General features: G+C 45.5%; 1 protein-coding gene across 6 annotated transcripts in view; it reads left to right on the forward strand.

Moving 5' to 3' along the window:
- The window catches only part of SLC24A3 (solute carrier family 24 member 3), a 380,232-nt gene that overhangs the window by 316,889 nt on the left and 36,817 nt on the right, over positions 1-26,526 (forward strand). For all 6 annotated transcript variants that reach the window (XM_045010656.1, XM_045010657.1, XM_045010654.1 and 3 more), the window contains 2 exons: positions 16,565-16,639; positions 26,400-26,425. In XM_045010656.1, coding sequence (XP_044866591.1) covers positions 16,565-16,639; positions 26,400-26,425 — 101 coding nt within the window. The remainder of the gene's footprint in view (positions 1-16,564; positions 16,640-26,399; positions 26,426-26,526) is intronic.

Here is a 26,526-nt window from a genome sequence, read left to right on the forward strand (position 1 = left end):
TAAAGCAAAGAAAATGTCCTTCCCACCAAACCCAGACCCATCAAGGTCAATTACTCTCTGTCAACCTCTCGAAACACACACACACACACAAATCAGTTCTATAGGTTTATCATTGTTAGTGTCGAGACACTTTACTCTTACAGTAAATGTAAAGGGATCCCAAACATTATTGCTTCTAATAAGGGGCCAGCTACGTGAAAAGATTAGGAAACATTGTCCTTCGCCAACTATTCTCCCAAATATCGACATCTCTCTGAACTCATCTGTGAATCCTTCAGAGAATGCGTCTTTGATTCAGAAGGCCTCCCTGATACGCAGCACAGGGACCTACCTACTGACCTAGCTGCCTAAGAACTCCAGGAATTTTAGCTGAAAGGTTGCATTAATCTGAGCAGTTCACTGGGGATTATGACTGTCAGTCAAAGAGGAAAGTATGTTGTTTACCTAGCGATGTTTGGAATTAGCATCCTCCCTGTTTCCATTCTGAGCATGTCACAGAGACAGATTGCTGCCACCCTAGCAGAATACCAAGCGCTGCTTAAAAGAACTGAACGTACACGGAGAAATAATCAACATCAAAGGCGGCATTCTGTGCTGATCATCACATGCAACCCATTGGACTCTACAAAGAATAAAAGGCCAGCAGCAGGCTGATGGCCTGATGCAAAGCCCATGGAACTTGGTTCGTGAACTTGGTTCACACAGTGCAGTTGGTGCCGGTGGGTGCCCTAGTACCATAGAGCTATCTAAAGGATGGCTTGAACAGCTAGATCCCAGGCATACTTTACCCCGGTGTAAATCAGGAGGAACACTATTGAAACCCCTGGAGTTATGCCAGTACAAAACTGGTGTGAGAACAGAATCAGGGCCCCCAGTTCAATAACTGTATCTCTCTAAGGTCCTTATGGCCGCCACCACCGTAGTATCTGAGCATCTCAGAATCTTTAATGTATTTATCCTCACAGCACCCCAGGAAATAGGGCAGTGCTATTATCCCCTCTGCACAGATGGAGAATTGAGGCCCAGAGAGACCGAACTGGTTGTTTGGTTTAGTGCTGCTGGTGCTGGTGGCCTGTGATACACAGGAAGTCAGACTAGATGATCTGATGGTCCCTTCTGGCCTTAAGCTCCATGACGTTATGACAATGGTCTCCAAACTGTGGGGTGCGCCCTCCTAGGGGGCATGGAGGAATGTCTGGGGGGGCACACAACAGGGCCCAGGCAGCCCCCACAGAGGGGTGGGGAGGCAGCACCACCCAGCCGCACTTCTGCTGCACCCCACCCCCTGCTCTACCCATGACCCAGCCCCAGCCACCGCACCAATCCATCCCCTGCTCCAGCCCAGCTCTGCCCTCGTTCCTCTCCACCCCCAGGCCAGCTCCGCCTCTAGCCCCAGCTCTTCCCCCATCTCCAGCTCCACCTTCAGCCCAAGCTCCTCTGCTGAGCCAACTGTGCAGTGGTGGAGCGAGGCCGTGGACAGATTCCATTACTGGTAATGGGGGGCGGGGGGAGCGCGTGACAGGAAAAGTTTGGGCACCACGACTTGCCCAAGGTCACTCGGGGAGTCTGTGGTGGAGCAGGAACATGAACCCAAGTCTAACATGCTAACTATGGGCATATCTTCCCTGCCCTGTATGTTGTATATTGACTTGCACCTAAAAGCACTGCTAACCCCTCCCACCCCCCAAAAGTAACCTATACACTGGCTTTCTGCAGTCATTTCTTATTGTGAGTTACAGGCAGATTTGCAGTATAATTTAATACTAATAACAAGATGTCACTTCCTTAAATTAAGATATAGTGCTTCATAAAATAACGACACATTGTGATTAAGAGAGAGGTAGTGGAATCCCTTTAATTATCTGACTGTAACGAGGAATTGTTAGAATAATAAATGGCAAGCACAGAATTGTAGGTAATGCCCTTTGGAAGTGAATTGAGAATGCCTGAAAAATACCTTTGTGTCTCTCTTGGGTCTGAAGCCTGCCACATAATCACACAAGAGAGAGAGTGGGGGAAACCCTGCCCCATTGAAGTCAATGGCCCGCCCATATTTCATTCAATGCCGGCTTCCCTTCATTGCCACATTAGTGTGCCTCTGCCCTGATAGGGAGAGTAACTTTATTTCTGTGTCTGTTCCGTCTTTTGGCTCTAACAAGGCTGTTCCTAGTGGCATGTATAGTGTGGCCCACTGGGAAATGTACAGCACCAACCAGCCAGCAGATGAAAACCTTCAGCCACTAAACATCTCCGCTTCATTCAGCCTGGTGACCCAGCGCTGACAGGATCTGTGAACTCCGCTGGTAGCGCATCAGACCTTTCAGCTAAGGGTCCAAGGTAAAAGTCCCTGTTGAGGCAGAAGTGCATTAGAAAGGAAGGGGTGAGCGAGTAGCTAGGGCACAGTCCTGGGGATTGGGAGATCGGTGTTTGATTCTCTGCTCTTTCATCAACTTCCGGTGTGATTTTTGGGTAAGTCACTTAACCTGCATCTCAGTTCCCCATCTGCAAAATGGGGTTAATAGAATTGCCCTACCTTACGGGGTGGTGTTAAGGATAAATACATTAAAGATTGTGAGGTGCAGTATCTGAACACTACTCTGGTAATGGGGTCCCCCCCCCAAGTAGATAAGATAAATGAATAAACCATAACCAACCCCTTGTGCCACTCACCTTCCCATTTGTACACACTTGCCAGCATGACTAACACTTTCCAGTTCTACCTCCTGAAGCTTCGTAATATAATTTAATTGGTATAAAATAGCACCCAAGCATTAGAATGTCTCTGCAACTAGTAGCTAGCTGGCCTTGCGTTTCACTGAGCGAAGCCCAGGAGTTAGAGGGCAAAGCAGAACTCTAGGTGCTCCAACTCTTCCTAAATGCAAGAGAAAGGGTAATTAACAGATGGATCCCAGTATGCTGTGAATCCAGGGGGGTGGCTTGGGCCTCTCTCTATTCTCATTTGTCATGGCGTGTAACATGCTGCATTTACATAAGAAAACATAAGAGCCCTGGCATGAGACAGTTCTGTACATCTGTGTGTCTTCAGGGGGTTGCATCTCTTTTCTGGACACCAGTGTTGTTTCGTTGGTGCCTTTCTTTGTGTGTAAAGAGATGAGCAAAGGGCCCTAAGATATTGCACTTGGTTTTGCTTCCCCTTGCAAGTAAAGCTCCATGACATTTGATTGTTGTGGTTTGAAGGATCTGTAAAAAAAAATTTAATTCTGTTCCCCTTCATGTATTGGTTTTAATCCCCAAGTTACAACTGGAGTGCCAGATTTGAACAAGCCGAATAAACTTTAGCAGAAACGTCCCCGTTTTGTGTGGAATGCCTGCGAAATGCAGTTTCACGTGATTTCCACCCAAAACAATGATAGCAAACCTGCTGCAAATTTGAGCTTTGCAGTGGAAGTTTGGGCACAGGTCAGATTGCAGCCTACCATATCGCGTTTGTTAACGTTACAGTCTAGTCTACAGCGACTTGGCCTTCTTGTAGGTATTGTATCACTGTGTCAAATCAAGTCGTTACCTCTTTCACAAATAGCTGTCAGGAAAAGCACCAATCATTTCATGTAGATATTTTAATTTTCTGCTTGGATTCACTGAGCAGCTGTGATTTCTCATCTTTGGACTGTTGGTTGGATTTGCATAAGGCCATTAAGGACTGTTAATGATGTTTATCACCAATACAGCTGCCATTTATATTAGTGTGGCGTAAGTAAAATTAAAGATCCACTAATATTAGTAATTATTATTGCCAGTGCAATGTAACAATCCTGAAACTTATCAGCAAGATGATGATTTCTCAATGTACTGTATATTACCTCCGCAGAAACAAAACTAGAAGCACTAAAGCAAAGTTATCACAACTTTGCTCGCGCTGAATGTTAGAACTGCTGCAATACAATTGAATCTGAATGATTATCAAACTAAACAGCTCTTGTGCCAGCTACTGCCCTGCCTGAAAGTGATTTGAAAAGTCTTGCGTCTAACATTTTGTTCCACGTTCCCTAGGAAAAGGGAGGATTTCAGGACAGGATTTAAGGCTTTTGCATAATGAAATGATGCCGCGTTTTAACAGCATTTGCTTCTTCATGGGGGGATTTAGCTCTATCCTAAACCACCCCATTTTAATATGGAGTTTGACATGCTGCAGTGTCTATATGAAGGATTCTGTAGGGCCATACAGAGGGACACGTCCCCTGTGGGGTTCAGAATTCAGCTTTTCCTGAGCACTGCAGGCGGGAAAGGACAAATCTAGATTTACTGCCATGTAGATTGTAAGCTCTTTGGGGCATGGGGCCACCTTTCTGTTCTGTGTTTGTACAGCAAGTGGCTCAGTGGGGTCTTGGGGCAGGACTGGAGGTACACCTCTACCCCGATATAACGCTGTCCTCGGGTGCCAAAAAATCTTATCGCTTTATAGGTGAAACCGCGTTATATCGAACTTGTTTTGATCCGTCAGAGTTCGCAGCCCCGCCCCCCCGGAGTGCTGCTTTACCGCATTATATCTGAATTCGTATTATATTGTGTGGTGTTATATCAGGGTAGAGGTGTACTAGGCATTATGGTAATGTAACCCACACACCTCCTGGGTGTGCTGTTCTGGCCCATCCTGTGGCACCGAGACCACTTAGATAGAGTTAAATGAGTCTGCTACAGCCTTAGCTAACAGCCAGTTGGCTTTTAGCTCATGCGATAGAGGCTCATGCACTAAGCTCCAGAGATCCCGGGTTTGATCCTGTTCTCTGATAACCGGGGTCTGTCGGCATTCCAGTAACACTAATGATAAATGGATTCTCCCATCCTTTCTTCTCTCCAAGGAGACATGCAATTGTCACAGTTCCTTTCTACCTTTCCATGGAGCTGTCCAGAGCAGAGCTCTGGTATTCAAGTTGTGCTCTACCTCTCCGAATTGGGCCCTGGGACAGATTAGTTTTGATCTACCAGTAATTCAAATTTGAGACCTCATCCAGTGCCCACTGAAATTAATGGGAGTGTGTCCACTGGACTTTGGCTTGAGTCCTTAATGCAAAGTAGGGCCTTGTCTACCCTCAGAAATTGCACCGGTTTAACGCAATCAGTGTCTAAATCGATTTGGGTAACTCCGTGCAGTCCCCCAGCACAGACACTCTTAAATGGGTTGAGGAGCGACTAATGTTAGAGTAGCTTAATTCGATTTGTTAGGGCTGGTTGGTTGATATCACTTTCCACAGGACCCTAGGCTTTTCTTAGCCATCTTGTCAGTCAAGCGCCAGGCAAGCCCAACCCTGCCAGTCTGAGGCAGTAAGAGTATAATCAGCTGTTTAATTAAAAACTTAAATACTGCCACAATTCAAGGGGATTAGCAGATATCCACAGCAAATGCTGAGCAATAATACTACAGTATTCCCTTCCTAAAGGATGTATGGACACACACTGTGGTTAATTTAACTATGGACTTAATGCAACTGCATGGGCAAGCAGTTAAGCAGGTGAATTTTTCCATGCAGTTACTCCGTTTTCATGCACGGTTGTGCTGTTGGGATATGCAGTCCTCTTTCCTCCTGCCACAGGACCACAAATGCAATCAGCTGGCTCCCCCTCTGTTCAGAGAGCAGGCAGGTGGCTGGTTCTCAGCGAGATGCCCTCAGCTCTCAAACAAGTTTTCCTGCCCCTCCTCTCTGTGTTTCCCCCACCCCAGCTCCGGGATAGCTCTGGTCTGTTGACTGTCAGGGCCTGTTGCAATGTCTGTCTGTTTACATGGGCTGCTGCAGAGACTGGGGTTTGGATCTGCATGGGGAGAGGAATTCTGTGTGGTGTTGGACACTGAATTCTGCCAGCTATTAGGAGGTACACGTGCTATTTAATTTTATTCTTGTCATTTGCACTGGGGTTGCCGACACCTTGGAGAGAGGTCCCTTCTTATTTAAATTAGACACACATTTTAAATGGGCAACTGTGAGCCTCAGTTGCCTTAAAATGTGGCCCCGAACCACCATCTCAGTTCATTCCTCCTGGCAACACTGGCCAGCGATTAATCTTTTGACTTCCATCACTATGAAATCCTATTACAATATCCGAGAACTGATTAGCAGTTTCCATCAAGGATTTGAAGAAACATGACTGTCAGACATGCCAGTGGGCCCAGAAAGCCATCTTCCACAGGGAGCTCCCTCTAGCTTTAAAGGGACTTCCCTGGCTCCTAGAATAGCATGCAAGGAGATTCCCAATTTATATCTTGCCACAGCTAATTAAAGAGACTGATACTGTGTGTGCTCCCTGCAAATTGCAGGGCTTCGGAATGCTTGTAAATTACCATGGATAGCAAGCAATATGTCAGGCAGCACAGAAAGCGTTTAGAAACCTGATCTCAGCCTCCAGCTGTGTGGCACAGACGCAACTTCACTGACTGTTCCCGTGCAATTCAGACCGGAAAGGTAAAAGTGCAAAGAATGATCCAATCCTCTATGCTTCTGAGGTTCCTTTAGATCATTGTAATGCTTATTACGGGCTTATTAAGAGTACTGAACAGCTGAGGTAGCCGTTCTAGCTCGCCCTCTTGCCTTTCCTGTAGCCACTGCAGGGTGGATGTGTGGCACAATGGAGATCCAGCAGCAGGAAACCTTTCAGTGTATCCCTTTCTGCACGTGTCTAGTACACTTTCCTTCATCTTCTCTTAAGAACCTGTTTGTTGATGCAATTACCTTTATATTTTTGCCTGCTATTAGCAGCGTGGAAGCGGCTTGAATCTGTAATTTGTGTAAAAGAGCTATTCCATCATGGACAGTGGGAAAATATTATTATTATTATTATTTTATTTATTAAACGTATAGTCCAGCAGTGCCTAGAGGACAACCAGATCACAGCCCCTTTATGTTAGACACTGTACAAATGTATAGTAAATGATAAGACACACAAGTGGGCTGAGATGGGGATTGTGGGAGGTGGGATAACGTTCTTAGCCAGAATCAGAAGCTGTAATCAGCACCCACCTCCTATCCAATGGCATCTACTGGAATCATCCACTGTTCATTTCACCACGTGGCAAGCTTTCTCTTGGTCATTTTCCTTTTATGTTTACAGCTGCTTCTGCATGCACTAGATCTCAGCTAGGGGAGCCCAGTAAACTAAGTGTTCTCTCTCAACTTGCTTTCATTCTTGCTCCTCCTACAAAGAGAAAATGTTAGCAGACTTCAAGACATTGTCCCTATAGGGGCTCTGCATCAGGATGTGCATGTGCCCGTTCACTCTTGATCAGAGATTTTGTCAGCAGTGTCCAATGTGTTTGAGGTCTTGACAGCAATAATCAAAACTAGGAGAGTCTTAACACGGGCTGGATGTAGTGTCTTCCTTTCTTGCTAATTAGTTTCTTTCTCCCCTCCCCTGCACATGCTGTCTGTTGCCTTGTGAGTATTTCTTTCCTGTATTGTAGTGTTCTTTTCAACGACTGAGCAGTCTAGAGCAGTGATACTCAGACAGAGGCTTGCGAGCCGCAGGTGACTCTTTAATGTGTCCGCTGCGACTCTTTGCAGCACATATTAAAACACCATGTGATTTAATTATTAACCAATCAGGATGTGTTTACTATGTTATTAACCAATTGTAGTTGATAAAATAATAATACTTGGTCAGTCATTTTGCTGTGAGAATTTTATACATATAATTTTATATAATTTCCCCTGTCATGCTGGTTAAAAGTGAATAATAGTACTATAGTAAATGAAACAATGAATTCACACTACAATGGGTCTTTTGGGTAATGTTGATCACTGATTTCGCTTCTGAACCACTGAGGTCTGAGTATCACTGGTCTAAAAGGATCAAGATAAATAACTACATTTTAGACACAAGAAAAGAATAAAAAATGGCATTTCCTGTTTTCCTCTCCACGGTATTTCTATCCCTACTCTCACTGTCGCTCGCCAAAGATTTCTTCACCGAGGGACACTTGGTCATGCTGAGCCAGATATGGGTTTCAGGAGCATTTGTAATCAGTCCCCATAAGGCAACTTTTCCATGCTGCATGGACTAACAACTTGATGCTTATATTGCTTTGGTTACTATGGTTGCAGTGCACAACCTAAATGACAACACCAAGAATTAAGTTGTCTCTTGGATATATTAAGATGTATGTGTCAGTGTGTGAAAGGTTTAAAAATGTAACTAACAGCCCTTCACATTTTCCACAGTAACTCTTGAGGGATTGACCATAAAGAGACAAGGAGAGTGATATATTTTTAACTGAGCAATCTGTAATGTCATAGTTACAGTTCAGCTGAACCCTATAATGAAATTCTTCATCTCACAGAGAAATATAGGGCCAGAGTCTCTCCCCCATCCCAATCCCATTGCACTGCTCCAGCAGCACAAAGGAGACTGAATTTGGCCATATATGGCCTGCTGAGAATTTGCCTGGGGGGTTCTCATCAGGCATAAATCTGCTGTAACCTATGCCATCCCCACCCCCCACCCAGATGGAGGGGAATCTCGGCTTTACTTTGCAATAGCAGCATAGATGTGCCATGACTTATGTGAAACATGAACTTCCCGTAGAAGCCCAGTTCCTTATATAGGTCCCACTCAACTTGGCATCAGAAGCTAGGTTCCTTCCAGCTCTTAAAGCATCTCTAGTCTGCCATTGGGTACATGTTTGTAATCCCATTTGAGATAATGGGGTTGTTCAGGTGTGATGCAGGGCAGAATCTGACCATCTGTGGGATAGCCCGGCTGTATATGAAGGTCGATTTTGACCTTCAGGATTGTTATTACATATGATGAACCATGACTCAGAAAAAAGCCAACTTTAATTTCAGATTCCAATCTGAGATGGACCCATGAAGCTTACATAAGGAGTTCACAGAAAAAACTGTGTGAATCAGCTGGTACAGGGTATTATCCCTGTATAGTGATCATTCATTAGATGGAGGTTCCATGGCAACCAACAAACTTCTTTACTTGGGAAATGATAGAAATGTTACAACATCTCTAAGTAACGCGAATGATTATAGGGGTAAAATGTCCAGCCCTGATTCTGCCCAGCCCAGCACACAGGATGATATACAGCATCATAAGGACAATGTTAAATAGAATAAATGTAATTTTATAAAACGCTTGTAAAAATGAAAAAACAAAATCAAATGAGGGAGCCCAAGAAGAAAGACCATCTAGGAGCCTAAATATGGATTGAGGAGCATACCTCTAGGCTCCTAAATTGAGTATTTCAATCATAACCTACAGACGTGCATAGAGACAGACCCTCAACTGGTGTAAATCTAATCTGACCCACCAATCACATGGGCCTGATTCTCATTTCAAATAAACATTCTTTCCACGGCTCTGGCAGTGTAAAGAGGTGTTAACCTGAGCATGAATTACACTTACACCTACTTAAAAAGTGACAATGTAAAGAGGCCTTAGAGTATGACATTTCAAACGATTTGTTTTGCTAGCAGTCTGGAAAATGCCAGTAATGGAAGGGTTAATACCAGAGATCTCTGTTTTCTTTCAGCTTTCTGAAACGGGACCCTTTGTATAGATAACGTGGAATGAAAATGAAGCTACTGTTGATTTGATTGAATTCTTGCACAAGCATGACTTGAGGATGTGGCGGGAACACGTATTTATAAAGATAAAGCCAGATCCTCAGTTGGTGTAAATTGGCCCAGCTCCATTGACTTCACCAGAGCAGTGCTGATGTACACTGGCGGAGGATCTGGCCCAGAATGTTTGAAGTGCACTGGAGAAATAGAAAATGGAGATTTGAGGAGACAGTTCAGCTGTGGGGACGTCCTAGGGCTGCGGAAAAAATAGAGCATAGTTTAGCAAATTATAGATGTTACAGCCCCGTGACAGCTTTTAATCTGCCCTTTTGAGACTATTAGCTAATGAAGTCAAGGACTGAATTACTCAGTGGCCTTTCTCTTCTACAGTCCTAGTTTGTGTCTAAATTGGCCCACAGTGACCCAAATTCCTTCCGATTTCTGTGGCTTTGAAAGGTATTGAGTGAGAGGAACTATGCAGCAATCCTGTTTTATCCTCTACTGAACGTGTATTGCATGTCCTTTTATTCTTAAGGCTAGTCTTCACGGTACTGCTAGCTTGAGGTATAACTTGAGTGCCGCCCTTAATGCAACTCCTGCCCACACCGTGAAATCTCTAGCTCAAGGGAGATTGTGTGTTAGACTTAAGTAGCTGCCCCATGGGGGACAAGGGGAGGGTTTGAAGCTCAAATGCCGCTGATGCTGGAATTCATAATACAGAGGGGACAGCTGCAGTGGGCTGCTAATATATAAGGCTATAAGAAAATCACAGGCCGTGAGTCCGGTGCAGAAACAGCAAATTTTAACACTGACCGCAACTGTCAAATTACGCTGCAACTCTTTTGAAATGCTACTTGCAAATTTGCCCCAGCCACTGCTCCATCCCTGCCCATTGGAGGCAGGGATGGAGGAGAGTGGGGCCGGGGACCCATGTGGGTCAGGGCCAGGATCTCCAGGGGCTCACCCCACTCAGTACTCCAGCTCTGTTGGCCTCACACTTTGTCCAGTTGCAGTTCTGCCTCTGTCACGTGGCACGGGCCAGGCCTGCTGAGCAGCAGTGATTCCTGCACAACCTTGAGGACTTTGCCTTCCATAGCTGCCTGGCCACATTGTGGGATGGGCTCGGGGAGGGCCAGGTGGGGGTTGGGGCGTGTGCCTCTCACAGAACACAGGGCTATGCCAGCCCCAGACAGGGCCTTCAGCAGTCTGAGCTGGGGCCAGCTCTAAGATGTGGGGTCTCAGCCCCACCCCCACCCCACCCCATCGACTGGAGAAATGGGAGGATAGCCAGCCCCTGTTGGAAGGTAAAGGACCCAACCTCTATCAGTTACAAAACAAGTGTTTAGGTCCTGCACCCTCCCCCACACATACACGCAGCACCCCAAACCACAACTTTAACAAACAGTGACAGCAACTTTTAACCAAAATATCACAACTTTCTGACAGCCTTACGAATAACACAAACACTGTGTGGGTGTATCTACATCACAGTGTAAGGTGTGATTGTAGCACAGGTAGGCCTGCCCATGCTAGCTTTAATCTAGCCAGCACCAGTAACAGTAGCAGTGAAGATGTGATGGCACAGAATTCAGCGCAGGCTCGCAATCTGTGCATACTCAGGGCCTGATTCTCATTTACACTGTGTCTCTTTACATTGCTCTGCTGGGCTAAAGGGCGTAGATTGGGTGTAGGTTGCAGTTACAAGGCCCCTTTATACTGCCTGAATTCATGTAAATCAAAATCATGGCCGACATCTTCCAGAACATTCCTTGGGCCAGCAGGCTGCAAAATGTGCAGTGTTCTAAGGGTTAATCGTTGACAATGTGGGCACACAGTTACACTTCAATCTTCTGTGACAAGAAGGGTTTTTACAGATAATGAAAAGTGAAAATGAAGTTTCTTTTGGTTTGATTGAATTCATGAAGAAACATGACTCAGGGATGTGGATGGAAACCATATTTTATTAAGGGAATGTCTGACGTACCCTCTAGAAATGGAAAATAAGGGTTTAAGGAGACAGATTAGTTATGGGGCTGTGGAAGAAATAGTCATAATTAAACTTTAGCTGATTGAAGAAGTTAACAACTGTATGAGCATTTGTCATTCACCCCATCAGTGCTCTTAGTTAAGAAAGTCAAGAACTAAATTAGCCTTCTGTCTTCATGGATCATGGTTGTCTCTGATGTATATATTTTAGTAATGTGTGTTCATTGTGTCCTGTACACAGAATCGTCACCTCTCCCAATTTTATTCATATTTTTAAGGCCAGAAGAGAGCATTAGAAAGGTGCTAGCTCCCCCGGAAGTGGGCAGGCAGAAAGCAGGACCATGTCTGTGGAGTGAAGGCTTCCTCTAACAATGTCTATCAGAACTACCCCTGCGCTTGTACAGCGATGCCCCACTGCCATCACAGACCTGTGTCTTATGGCACCATGTGGCCTTCGGAAGTTCAAAGAATCCCTTCTCACGGTTCTAAAATTGAATGCACCCACTTGAATGCAATGGTCCCCATTTAAAGTCAACGTTTGCCAGCAATGACCACAGAGCGAGACAGGGAAATACTGCAGTGTGAGATAACTGTTGACAAATGTTGCTTTTTTCATGGCAGCCATTGTGCATGCATATTGCAGAGTTTTCCTAAGGAGACCTCAAAACAGCAATTGCAATGGCTAGTCTTTATCTTGTGTTAGAGGTTTAAATAACCATCCAGTACATGTCCAAAGCTCAGGAGAATGGATGGACTATGAAAGCTAAAATACTAATAGCTCAGTCAAAAATGTGAGAGCCTAGTGTTATAGGGATCATTCCACTGATTTTTGCCTTTGGACTGTAATTCTGATTGTGACAGAGTTATGCTGCTTTAAATGTAAGCCTTCCAAAAAGGAGATTCTGAGTATAAGACTTGGTAGTATATCTGATCTTTTCCCAAGTATGTTTGTCCAGTGCGACCTAGCTAAAGAAAGGCTTTTCTGTTTCTGAGAAATATTATAAAAATATTTTCAATGACCTTGCACACAGTTTGAAAATGTGTGTGATGCTCGAGAATTGAATCTTAAATTCAACCACCTTCTAAGGTAAGTAATCCCTATTCTAAGGACTTGATCTAGATATTTCCAGATTAACTCATCCAGTTGTTATTGTGTTGATATCATCTCATAACTTCTGAGTTGTTATGCTTCATTAGATCACCTAGTCTGATCACCTGTATAACACAGGCCAGAGAATTTCACCCAGTTTTACCCCTTCACTGAGCTCGATGATTTATCTGACTGTTAAAAATGTGTGCTTTATTTCTAATTGGAATTTGTCTAGCTTTAATGTTTTAGGTGTCTTCTAATTTAACTCTGTAGCCAGGCACTTTGCAGACTTAATTAGGTTTAATTCAGAGACTGAGGCAGTTAATGACAAGCTAATATCCCTGCAAACTTAGCTCCCAATTCTGCAACCTGCTCTCTGATGGAAAACAAACCGCTGGAGCTCCATTGAAATCAATGAGATTCTATGTAGTCTGTATCTGTAGCAAATTTTCACTGTTACTCTATCCTATATACTAATATGGAGCACCTATAGATATGTTATACTGTGTTCATTTAATATACATGACTTTATTATCAGCAAATCATTCGTGGATGATATGAAGTTGGGAAGCATTGTCAATACAGAGGAGGATCAGAATATTATACAGGAATAGCTGGATGACCTTGAAGACCAAATGAGGTGAAATTCGATAATAAGGTCATGCACTTAGGATCTAATAATAAGAATTTCTCCCACAAGCTGGGGCAACAGAGGAGAAGACAGACCTGGGTGTGTTGGTGGAACACAGGATCACCATGAGCCACCAACATGATGCAATGGTGGAAAAGGCAAATATGATCCTAGGATGTATCAGGCAAGGCATTTCCAGTAGAGATACAGAAGTACTAATGCCATTGTACGTGGCACTGGTAAGATTTCAACTGGAATGCTGTGTACAGCTCTGGTCACCCATGTTCAGGAGAAATGAATTCAAACAAACAGGTACAGAAGAGCTACTAGGATGACCAGAGGAATGGAGAGTTGATCTTATGAGACTGGAAAAACATGGCTTGTTTAACCTAGCAAAAAGAAGGCTGATGGGGGGAAAATATGATTGCTCTCTGTAAACACTACGGAAGGTGAGAGCTATTTAAGCTAAAAAAAATGTTTGCACAAGAACAAATAGACCAGGGACAAATTGAGGCTGGAAATTAGAAGAAGGTTTCTACCCATCAGAGGGATGAGGTTCTAGAACAGCCTCCTAATAGGAGTTGTGGGGGCAAACAACTTAATTAGTTTTAAGAGCGAGCTAGACAAATTTATGAGTGTGATTGTATGTCCTGATTGCTTGTGATGGTAGGTGGCAGGGCTCAACAGCCCTCGGGCTCACTTCCAGCTTACACCTTCTGTTCCTGAAAGCTCATGTTTCAGGGTTTCAGCCAGACACCTGGAGGGGTCAAGATAGGATTTCCCCCCCCCCCTCCCCAAGCATACAATATACTCTGGGTTGGGTCTCCTTCCTCTGAATCATTAGAGATGGCCATGTTGGAGATGGGACACTGGACAGGGCCAGTGCTGTGAGGTGGCACCAAGCATTCTGTCCCTAGGGTGCTTGGCTGGCTGGTTCTCGCTCACATGCTCAGAGTCTAAGTGGTCACCGTGTGTGGGGTCAGGAAGGAATTTCCCCACGTGTTAGGTTGGCAGTGACCTTGAGGGTGAGGGGGAGATTTCACCTTCCTTTGCAGCAAGGGGTGTAAGTCACTTGTCAGGATTATCTGATGTATCTCATTCAGTCAGCTCCCTGCCACTGGGGGGACCTCGGGCATTGGTGCAACATAGTCCCTCTTATTCTCTGCCTGTGGCACATGATAGTGTAGTGTCCTGTGGGCTTTAACAGTTTGGTCTAATTTTGGGTTTTGGGTGGTGGCGGCCTGTGATATACAGGAGGTCAGATTAAATCATCTGGTGTTCCATTTGGCCTTAAACTCTGACTTTGATGACTTCTGTTTTCCTGTCCTACTCAAAGTCATAATACACAGTCCTACAAGAGTCTACTTAACTATCTAAGTGTGTAGGAAAAGTCATCTTCATATTATATGGTACCACTTGCATATGTGACCATACAATTCAAGAATAAATTGTACCAGCTATGCGCTAAGGGGCAGAGTTAAGGTTATGTTACTTTAGCATTTCCTGATTTTTCAGTGCATAACTTTGCGACCATAACACAGTATTTTGTATGAGATTTCCTAAGGTTTTTTTTTTAAAAAAGAGAGAGAGAGAGGTAATAAAAAAGTAGGAAAAAAATAAGAAAAGAGAGTTTCACTGTCCAGGACTTCAAACTCAGTTGGTTTGCAAAAGTTTGTGAAGAGTGGTTGTGATTTTCAAAGTGTCTAAATGACTTTTAGAAGCACAGATCAGATTGACTGCCACTGATAGTTGTGCTCCTGAATCCCATTGACTTTTGCTGTGCCTTGTGTGCCTAAATCACTTGCACCCTTTTGAAAATCCCATCCAGAGTGTGTAACTAGTTGACTGTTGTGCACCAATCGTGTGTGTCTGAAGGTGTTTGGCAACACACCACCAAAATGCCCAGCATGGTGCATTTTCAGAGACCTACAAAAGGCAGCTCCTCACCACACTGCATTAGGAGCTGTGCAGCATCTCAGATGCATAGGCGCAAAACTCGTTTTGTGGGCTCGTCACAAAACAACAAGTAGCCTTCCTCACAGGTCTCTTTTGAAGTTAAATTAATTATTGTTGGTGACTGCTTGGAGATCCTAGGGTGGGAGGTGCTTTCTGTACAGTGTTAGTCTGCGTTTCTCAGTCCGGGGATCACCACCCAAAACTGGGGTGGGGAGGCGGAACATTTCAAAAGGTTCATGCGATGGCTCCGGTCCTGCAGGATTGGCTGGGCTCAGCTCCCTACGCTGGGTGTTGCCTTCTGCAGGGTTACAGCACCACTCAGATTTGGCCCAACCATCCCTCAGTCAGGAAGATGCGGGGGTGGGGGACTGGGTCAAACCTGAGTGAGTGGCACAGTGAGCCCATGCACCAGGTCACAACTGTGCTTACATAGATTTGGCCCAGCTGCCCCCCCACACAAGGGAGTTCAAGGCCAAATCGAAGCAGCACCTGCAACCACAGAGGTCACAACACCCAGAGTGAGGAGCCGAGCCCAACCAGCCCTACAGCACTGGAACTGCAGGAGCCGCTGCTGCAGGGAGACTGCAGGGTGAGATCTGCAACAAAGACCCCCCAGGCCTCCCGCCGCGCCCCCTGGGGCCAGGACCCAACACCCCACCTCCAGCCTATTTACTGGCTTGCAACAGGCCCTCAAATGGGTCCTGAGCCCAAAAAGGTTTGAGAAGCTCTCGTGTAAATGGCTCTGCAGGATGGGAGGCAGCAGAGAACCAGGGCCCCCTGCATCCTCCCAGTTTTCTAGCTGTATTCCTTTCCATTTAAAATATAAACATTCCCTGCGTTTCCCCTTTAAAATCGGATATTGTGTGGTGCTGAGCCCATCACACAGGGCGCCGGAAGCTCTCTCAGGGGGCTTGCAAAGTTTTTAACAGACGATCAATACCTCAAAGGATTGGGCCCTCAATCCCTCTACCACCCACCCATCTTACAGGACTCTAGAACTGTGACTTTCTCCTAACCAAACGATTTGGGCCCAAGTTCTGCCTTCAGTTACAGCTATTAAAAAAACCTACTGATGCACAGGGATGATTAGACCTGCCTAGAAGTAACTGAAGGCAGAATGTGACCGTGGATAAACAATGCAATTGCTGTCCATTACCATGACTGTGCCACCTTTAGGTGCCAGAGATTCAGTCTCACCTCTGGCCTTTTTGTGCCTCTGGACGGCGGTCTCAGAAACGCAATGCGTTCCTAAACTTGGATTTCCCATGTCACGTGTTAATGGATGGGGCCAGCTTGCACTATGAAATGACTGTCCATCCTTTGACACAGAGAACTTGTGATGATGAGAGCTTGGCTCACTCCTCCTTTTGCATATTTTCTCAGGTGGTTGCACTGTCATCATGGAGTCTGCTGCGAGATTCAACCTACTACACACTGTCTGTTGTTGCACTCATTGTGGTAAGTTTTTGAAGGCTATTATGACGGTGCTTCTGCTCAGGAAACCTTTGTGTCTCCTATGGTCCTCATCAGGATTGTCACTGGGGACAGGTTAAGACATAGGCACTATAATCTTGTGCCCTGGCTCCAGGAGTCATGTCACAGACAAACCTCTTTTAAAAAAAAAAAGGCTGCTTCTAGCCTTCCTGATTGCAGAGGAAAACTTAAAAACGCAACATGGGTGTAATTGATACAGCAGTGCTCACTTGAGTCTGCAGAGAGCATGAAACAATAGCTCTGAGAGGAGTGAACAGCCCTATTCATCTCAATGGGGTGGTAACTCTGAAACCCACAGTACATCTATACTGCAGCTGGGAGAGAGCCTCCCAGCCCGGGTAGATAGACTTGTGCTAGTGGGACTCACATTAGCCCACTGAAAATTGCTGTGTGGATGTTGTGTCACCAATGGAGGCTCGGGCTTGCCACCCAAGCTCGGACCCCTCATGATCCCAGAAATGCACGAGCACAGGTCCCACTAGCACAAGTCGGTCTACCCAGGCTGGGAGGCTTGCTTCCCGCTGCAGTGTAGACATACTCCCAGAGCTCGGACCTCCAGTCAGGCCATGGAGTGGGTGCTTAGTTCTGATTTGTTTCCCTATGTGGGGAGAGGATGGAAGGATCAGTGCATTTCCTACCTCAAATTTGAGTCATTCCCCGCCCCGCATCCTCTTGGTCCTCTGGCTCTGCTACCAGGAAGCCCTCCATACTCAAGAAGGGACACGCTTTACCCCTGTGGGAAGGAAATCAATTCATGAATACAGAATGTTACTACGAGTCATATACATGCACACAGACTCATGGGATTTAGTGGGTACTAGTGTCAAACCCTACTGGTGAGGTTGCAAGATGGTTTCATTGATAACACCTTGTGACCAATTGTTATAATTCTCCAAAATATTTAGCAGTTGTGAAAATCAGGCCACTTATATAGCACCCTAACCGTGGATTTAGAAGCCAATGGCCTGGTTATCAACACTGCTCCCTGTTCAGCTCCCATCATGTGCTGTGGGAAGTGTAGGTGCTCGGAACGGCTGATAATCAGGCCACAAATGGAAACAATGCTAGCATAAGAATTGAAATGTGAAAACAACAGCAGTTAAATGGCACATTTTCATCCAAACTCGCACAAAGTCAGGAAATACAAAAGCTACGTTTCCCAGAGCAAAGCTGCATGTTGCATAAATGTTGTTTTCATCTATACATTACTGTTGTCTTGGATATGTTGCCTAAAATAAATGATTCCCTACTAAATAGGGGAAAGGGAGAGTGAAATCTTCTTGTGTTCACTTTAATACATTTGTACGGTCAAGTCAGCTTCGTGGTGAGAGATGAACAGTTGCAATTCCAGAATTTGTGTGACTGTAACTAGGCAACATTAAAGTTTCCTGGCTGTAATTTCTTTTGCTGTTAGCATGTGTGTGCCTGCATACTGGGTACATATTCCATGTGCATAGCTAGTCCCTCCCCCTGAGACTTCCAGCAAAGAGTTTGCCTCAACTTGTTTGTGCTTTGTAATCTCAACACTGCAAGGTCAGCCTTCTGCAATGTATGAAAAATAGCTTGTCTTCAATCTAATTCATACCTCCATACCCAGGCAAGAATAAAAGCAATGTAATTGACAGCAATGATGTGTGAAACCAACAAAGGCTGCTTTGTTACTTCCAGGGCTTGAGAATAATGAAGCATGAGAAAGTGGCTTTTGAACAATAAACCAACAACCCCATATATTGTAAAAAATTACCTCCCAAGGGCAGAAAGGCACATATGCAACATCCCAGCCGTTTCATTTATTTATTTGTTTATTTTTCATCCAAAGGAAGTGTGGCTATCAAAAGCTGCATTGCTTCTAACCTCATAGTGTTTAGATTTTGTGTTTCATTTGCAGAACAGCTGCAAATCAGTCAGGGGAGGAGGTGGGGGGTTTTCTTTGTTTTTTTAAAAAACCTTCCAGTGATCTTTCTGCTCACAGGGCTTGGCAGCTTTATTTTTGGATGCTTCTCGGCATCCTAACAGTGGCCTCATACAATCATATCTTTTTGTGTCATATCTAGCATATTCCTTAAACTAGTATATAGCAAGACACTACACTACGAAATTAGGTCAAATTTATAGAAATCAATTTTTTAGAAATCGATTTTATACAGTCAATTGTGTGTGTCCCCACTTAAGACCATTAAGACCATTAACTCGGCAGAGTGCGTCCACAGTACCGAGGCTAGCGTCGACTTCCGGAGCATTGCACTGTGGGTAGCTATCCCACAATTCCTGCAGTCTCTGCCGCCCATTGGAATTCTGGGTTGAGATCCCAATGCCTGATGGGTCAAAAACATTGTCACGGGTGGTTCTGTGTACATGTCATCAGGCCCCTACTCCCTTCCTCCCTCTGTGAAAGCAACGGCAGACAATCATTTTGAGCCTTTTTTCCTGGGTTACCCATGCAAACGCCATACCACAGCAAGCATGGAGCCCGCTCAGCTCACTGTCACCGTACGTCTCCTGGGTGCTGGCAGACATGGAACTGCATTGCTACACAGCAGCAGCTCATTGCCTTTTGGCAGCAGACGGTGCATTACGACTGGTAGCCATCGTCATTGTCTCCTGGGTGCTCTTTTAGCCGACCTCGGTGAGGTCTGTCAGGAGCGCCTGGACATAAATAGGAGTGACTCCAGGTCATTCTCTTTTTAAGTTTCGTCTCATGGAGACGTACTGCACCATCTTCTGGTGAGCAGCCAGGAGACGACGATGGCTAGCAGTCGTACTGCACTGTCTGCTGCCAGCCTAAGATGTATAAGAGAGATGGAGTGGAGCAAAACAAGAAAGAGACTGGATTTGTTTTGGATGCATTTCTATTAATTTGCTCCCCCCTTCCTCCCTCCCTCCCTCTATGAAAAGTGCGGGGAGGGCTAGCTCAGTGGTTTGAGCATTGGTCTGTTAAACCCCGGGTTTTGAGTTCAATCCTTGAGGGGGCCATTCTGTATGAGAGTGGTGTGTGTTTTTCCTTGATTCAAACACACCCCTTTTGTTGATTTTAAGTCCCTGTAAGCCAACCCTGTAAGCCATGTCATCAGTTGCCCCTCCCTCCATCAGAGCAACAGCAGACAATCGTTTTGCACCTTTTTTCAGCGCAGACGCTATAGCACTGCAAGCATGGAGCCCACTAGGATCACCACGGCAATTATGAGCACTGTAAACACCACACACATTATCCTGCAGTATATGCAGAACCAGAACCTGCAAAAGCAAAACCAGGTGAGGAGGCAACGGCAGTGCGGTGACGAGAGTGATGAGGACATGGACACAGACTTCTCTCAAAGTACGGGCCCTGGCAATGTGGACATCATGGAGTTAATGGGGCAGGTTCATGCTGTGGAATGCCGATTCTGGGCCCGGGAAATAAGCACAGACGGGTGGGTCCGCATAGTGTTGCATTTCTGGGACGATTCCCAATGGCTGCAAAACTTTCACATGCGTAAGGGCACTTTCATGGCACTTTGTGACTTGCTTTCCCCTGCCCTGAAGCGCAAGAATACCAAGATGAGAGCAGCCCTCACAGTTCACAAGCGAGTGGCGATAGCCCCGTGGAAACTTGCAATGCCAGCAGCTACCAGTCAGTCGGGCATCAGTTTGGAGTGGGCAAATCGACTGTGGGGGCTGCTGTGATCCAAGTAGCCAATGCAATCAAAGAGCTGCTGATATCAAGGGTAGTGACTCTGGGAAATGTGCAGGTCATAGTGGATGGCTTTGCTGCAATGGGATTCCCTAACTGTGGTGGGGCGATAGGTGGAACCCATATCCCTATCTTGGCACTGGAGCACCAAGGCAGCGAGTACAGAAACATTTTGCAAAGGCTTTGGGAGACATCCAGGATTGCTTTACGGAGATGTCCCTGGAGGATTTCTGCTCCATCCCCAGACACATTAACAGACTTTCCAGTAGCTGTACTGGCCGCAAATGCCAGGGCAAATTAATCATTAAACACGCTTGCTTTTAAACCATGTATCATATTTACAAAGGTACACTCACCAGAAGTCCCTTGTCTGCCTGGCGCGTCCAGGAGGCAGCCTTGGGTGGGTTCGTGGGGTACTGGCTCCAGGGTCAGAAACAGTTCCTGGCTTTCAGGGAAAACAGTTTCTCCGCTTGCTTGCTGTGAACTATCTTCAACCTCCTCCTTATCATCTTCCTTGTCCCCAAAACCCGCATCCCTGTTGCGTGCTACTCCATTGACGGAGTCAAAGCACAGGGTTGGAGTAGTGGTGGCTGCACCTCCTAGAATGGCATGCAGCTCATCATAGAAGCGGCATGTCTGGGGCTCTGACCCGGAGTGGCCGTTTGTCTCTCTGGTTTTTTGGTAGGCTTCCCTCAGCTCCTTAAGTTTCACGCGGCAGTGCTGTGGGTCCCTGTTATAGCCTCTGTCCTTCATGCCCTTGGAGATTTTTTCAAATGTTTGGGCATTTCATCTTTTGAAACGGAGTTCTGATAGCATGGATTCATCTCCCCATACAGCGATCAGATCCCGTACCTCCCATTCGGTCCCTGCTGGAGCTCTTTTGCGATTCTGGGACTCCATCATGGTCACCTCTGCTGATGAGATCTGCACTCACCTGCAGATTGCCACGCTGGCCAAACAGGAAATGAGATTCAAAAGTTCGTGGGCCTTTTCCTGTCTACTTAGCCAGTTCATCTGAGTTGAGAGCGCTGTCCAGAGTGGTCACAATGGAGCACTCTGGGATAGCTCCTGGAGGCCAGTACCGTCGAATTGCGACCAAACGACCCCACACTACCCCAAATTCGACCCGGAAAGGTCGATTTCAGCGCTAATCCTCTCGTTGCGGGAGGAGTACAGAAATCGATTTTAAGAGCCCTTTATGTCGAAAAAAACAGTAGTGTCGTGTGGACGGGTGCAGGGTTAAATCGATGTAACACTGCTAAATTTGACCTAAACTCATAGTGTAGACCAGGGCTCAGACAGATCATTAAACAGAACTCTCTGGTACCTGTAAACAAGGTATATATTACTTTTTCTTTCTGGTTCCTTCTCTCTTCCCTCACAAGTATCTTCCATGGAGGCCTATTCTTCATGGCTACAGAACTACAAAAGTCCTGTTCCTTGGGATCTTCACTCCAAAGGACTAGGATATTATCATTCCTTCCTGGGCCTCAGGTTAAATTCTGTACCTTTGCCCAGAGTCAAGCCTGATCCTTGGCAGCTCCTTGCTATCAATAGGGCTATGTCAATTACCATTTGTTAAATGCACGTAAAGGGAAATGGGGAGAAAGGAAAAATAGTTAAAATATTTGAAGTCTGCTTGACATTTTCTCCAGTGGCATTAAAAGACCTTGTTAGGTCTGTGATAGACCCAGGCCAGTTGGGAACAGCAGAGTAGTAGAAGGGAGATATACTGGCCACTGGATTAACAGTTTTCTGTTCCCTGAGTGACCAGAGCAGGGGCTGCTCCAGGCTAATGAGAACACCTGACTCCAATTAACCTGCTAAGAGTCAGGTGAGGCTGTTAAGCACCTGACTCTAATTAAGGCCCCTCTGATGCTATAAAAGGGCTCACTCCAGTCAAGCCAGAGGAAGCCAAGGAGACAGAGGAGAGGAAGTGCGTGCGTGGAACTGGGAGCAAGAGGCGTGCAAGAAGCTGAGAGCGAGTAGGCATACTGCTGGAGAACTGAGAAGTACAAGCATTATCAGACATCAGGAGAAAGGTCCGGTGGTGAGGACAAAGAAGGTGTTGGGAGGAGGCCATGGGGAAGTAGCCCAGGGAGTTGTAGCTGTCGCACAACTGTACCAGGAGGCACTCTAGACAGCTGCAGTCCACAGAGCCCTGGGCTGGAACCTGGAGTAGAGGGTGGGCCCGGGTTCCCCCCAAACCTCCCAACTCCTGATCAAACACAGGACGAATTGACCTGGACTGTGGCTTCTCCCAGAGGGGAAGGTCTCTGGGCTGTTTCCCGACCCACAGGGTGAATCTGTGAGGCGAGCAAATCCACCAATAAGCGCAGGACCCACCAAGGTAGAGGAGGAACTTTGTCACAGGTCAAACAGAGTCAGATTTCGGAGGTAGCACTTGTTTGGTTCTTAAAATACATAGCCTGCCTTCCTCCCCTCTAAGACCCCACCTCTACCTAGAGACAACCACCTGACAAAGAATACACCATCACCTTAACTCTGCCCCACAAGGGATGCTGGCTTTCCAGACCCCCATACCCCAGAAGCGAGTGGGTGCTGCCCCAGAACTATACCAAAGGGACGCCCACTCTTCTGTGCTGATGGGTGAAGGAAAAAAGGGGATGTCCTGCTAGGTAGCTTAACTTTACATTTCTTTGCTTTTGAGGTTTTGCATCAGATTGGTTACACATGCAGCACCCTTAAGCGCGCCATCCTGTAGCGTTTAATGCCTGAATTTTAAATAGTATCACTCAGTTGCAGAGGAACATGGAAGCCTCCTTAGTGTAAACTCCCAGGGTGAAATCCTGGCCCACGGAAGTAAAAGGCAAAACTCCCATTTACTTCAGCGAGACGAGGATTTCACACACACCCCCAGTCTTTAGGTGCTGTTCCAGTTCAGTGCTGTGCTCCCGACTTGAAATCGTACTGATGATAAATTGTACGTGTGTAGCACCTTCCTTTCGCAAGGCACGTACCTGCTGGAATGAGTTCAGCCTCAGCACACTCCTGTGAGATGAGCTAAGACAATGCATTGTCTTCAGGCCCATGCCCACGCAGGGTGAGTTAAGGACAGACATTAATAATGACATGGTCCATTTTAGTGGCTGCTCTGTGATTTGAAGTGAACCAGTTTCTCTCTTGCCTTCCAAAGACACGGTCATGCTGAAATGAACCTTTATTTCACATTAACCATGGAAATAACTAGATTAATGGCATAGAGAAGAAAAGGGAAAAGTGGTAAATTTCACAAAATACAGGTGCAGGCTAGTTACACTTATAACTGATCATTCTTGCCCTACCAGTCATCTGAATGGTCCCTTAGCCACTTTTTTCTATGAGATAAAATGGGCTTCTTGATCATTGAAAGCAGGAAGTAAATTTTCTTGGGTTAGAATAAATAAATCCCATATGATTGTTAATTTTAAGACATGAATGTATAAAAACAAGAAATGTCCAATCACATATAGGTCCCAGTTCAAAAAAGGACTTAAGAACGTAAGTCCATCCCTGCTCAGCAAAGCACATAAGTATGTGCTTTATAATAAGTCCCTTTGACTTAAATTGGACTTAGGCACATGCTTAACTGTTAGCACAATATGGGATCTTCTATAATGGATGATTGTGTATGGAAGGTATCCCATGTTCTTTTACCAAATAGACTGTGATGCTCTCATAGATGTGAATGCTCCACCATTTTGCCTAACCATATATGTGTCTGTGGGCAAATAAATATGTTCCCATTGATACTGAGTATTTTTAAGTTATGGGTTTAACATTAAATCACTTAAAAATCCAGGGGTTAGATGTAAACTGGCTTGGCTTCATTTACACCAGCTGAGGAGTTGGCTCTATAACTCCTTTCCAAATAAAAAATTCACCAAGACCTTCTTTTAATTAGAGCTTGGTAAAACACCATCTAATTTCTCAAACTGTTCCAATTCTTCATCCTGCATTAGAATGAAAAAAATCAACAATTCCAAATTTTAAAGGGACACTAGCCCAAATCCTCAAAGGTATTTAGGTTCCTAACTTCCACCAATTCCCATGGGAGTTAGGCACTTAAATACCTTTGAGGATCTGGGCCACTGTCAAAGTTGTTAGGCCAAAACATGTGGCCCACAGCTTATTTTCATTTTTATTCACAAAGATGAGTGCGTGCTTGCGTGTCCTGTCACACCAAAGCATCGTAGCCTGAAACTATTGTTGCCACATACAACCCTGGTGAGTATGAGCAATAACCTGTGGTGTGCATGATATATCAGAGCCACGTTATCGTCTGGTAACCAATGTTACTGGCGTACATTACAAAGAAAGAGGTTTGCTCTTTACAGAGTGTGCAGGCTAAGGGGGTGTTTCACTGGGATTTCCCTTTCCCTTGGTTGTTCTCTGGTACCATAATAGTGCTTTTTCATGATGGTGTTTTCCTAATGAAACTATCTCTCTTCATGTTGTGTAGAGATGAGGGCAGATAAAGAGCCATGAAGCTTTAGAATGGCTGAGCAAAAGTTTCCCCCATCTAATAAAAGTTGAAACCAAGTACAACACATAGTCATTTCCTGGGATGTCAAGTTGTAGAGTGACTATGGACTGAGGCTGCAGGCCACATGGCCCAGAGAAGTACAGCTCTGGCATTGACGTGGTGGCATGTTGGCACTCAGCTATTCTGGGAGGATGCCCTGGTCCCAGGTTACTGTAAGCATGTCACCTACGCAGCACTGCACTTGACAGGGTCACATTCTAACAACAGCCGTGGTCTGACACTGAGCCGCAGGGAAAAAATCATGGGGCCTCTTTCCTAGCTGTCAGGTAACATAAAATATGTTACACGATGTGACTGTTCGGCAGAACAGGAAGGCTGGATGGCGCCAAGGGATGGAGAAAGCAGGCACTTTGGCAGAAGACTTCAGGATAAGCAACCTAAGGAAGCCCAGCTATCTTCTTGACATTGTGTTGCCACAGCATCTTGTCATGGCGCATTACAAAGTGATACCGTTCCACTGGCTGAAAACGATTTTGAAATGAGGCCTGTGGTTGGGGGTGACAGTGAGGAATCAGCAGGGAAGCCAGTAAATTGCAGATGTCTATTTAAAGTAAGAGTGCATGGAAAGACTGGCACCGCTGACTGTTACCAGCACGATATCCAGTGGCACTTTCATTCTCCTCTCCCATCTCCGAGAGGCCCTGTTGGAAATAAGCTATGGAACATGAGGGCCATCTAGTGGTGACTAGAAAAAGCTAACCTTTAGGTTTCTACTTTAAAAAGTGAAGCCAAGGATAAATTGACAAGTCAGATGTAACAACTTTTGTAACATGATGTTATTGTTACTCCGAAAGATACAACACTCGGAGACAGATGTGTTCCCTGCCCCAGAAGGTTTTGTGGGGTGTTATTGTGAGGCCTGATTTTCACCCGTGTTTTGAGTTGAGTTAGAATAGTAGGTGCTCAGCTAGGGTGACCAGAGGTCCCGATTTTTGGGTCTTTTTCTTATATAGGCTCCTATTATCCCCCACCCCCTGTCCTGATTTTTCACACTTGCTATCTGGTCACCCTATGCTCAGCACCTATGAAAATCAGGCCCTGGGCCAGATTCTTAGCTGGTGTAAAATGCATTTAGCTTCACTAACTTCATTGGCACGATTCTGATTTACACCAGCTGAGGATCTACCCCCCCAATGGTACATGTTTATCACATGATTTCCATGGGACACCCTGTTTCCCACATAACTTCATGTGCTTTACCGCCATTAAATCACTCACATCCTATGGACACTTGCTCTGAATGCACCTTTTATACAAAATCTCAGAGCACTTGGGTAAGACTGTCATCCCCATTCTACTGATGGGACAGACTGGGGGACGGAGAAGTTAAATGAGCCCAAGAAAACAGCACCCGCGTGGTACCTAGGCCTCATGCTTCTGTCTCTCGCTCTGATCACTAGATGATGCTGCCTCTCTTTGCCACGTGTTCAGGTAACAGGGTATTTTCAGCTCTAATGTAGGCTGTCGGATTTCATGGTTAACATGCCTTTTTTTAATTTCCTCCACAGTTTATTTATGATGAAATCGTTTCTTGGTAAGTGTATCCAGCTGTCACTTTCTGATTATATTGCATGAGCTGAAAAATCAGGGTTAATGAGAGTGGGGAACACTAAAGTTCTGCCGAGCAATTCAGGC

Source organism: Mauremys mutica, chromosome 3 (genome assembly GCF_020497125.1).
Source record: "Mauremys mutica isolate MM-2020 ecotype Southern chromosome 3, ASM2049712v1, whole genome shotgun sequence".
Taxonomy (NCBI): domain Eukaryota; kingdom Metazoa; phylum Chordata; order Testudines; family Geoemydidae; genus Mauremys; species Mauremys mutica.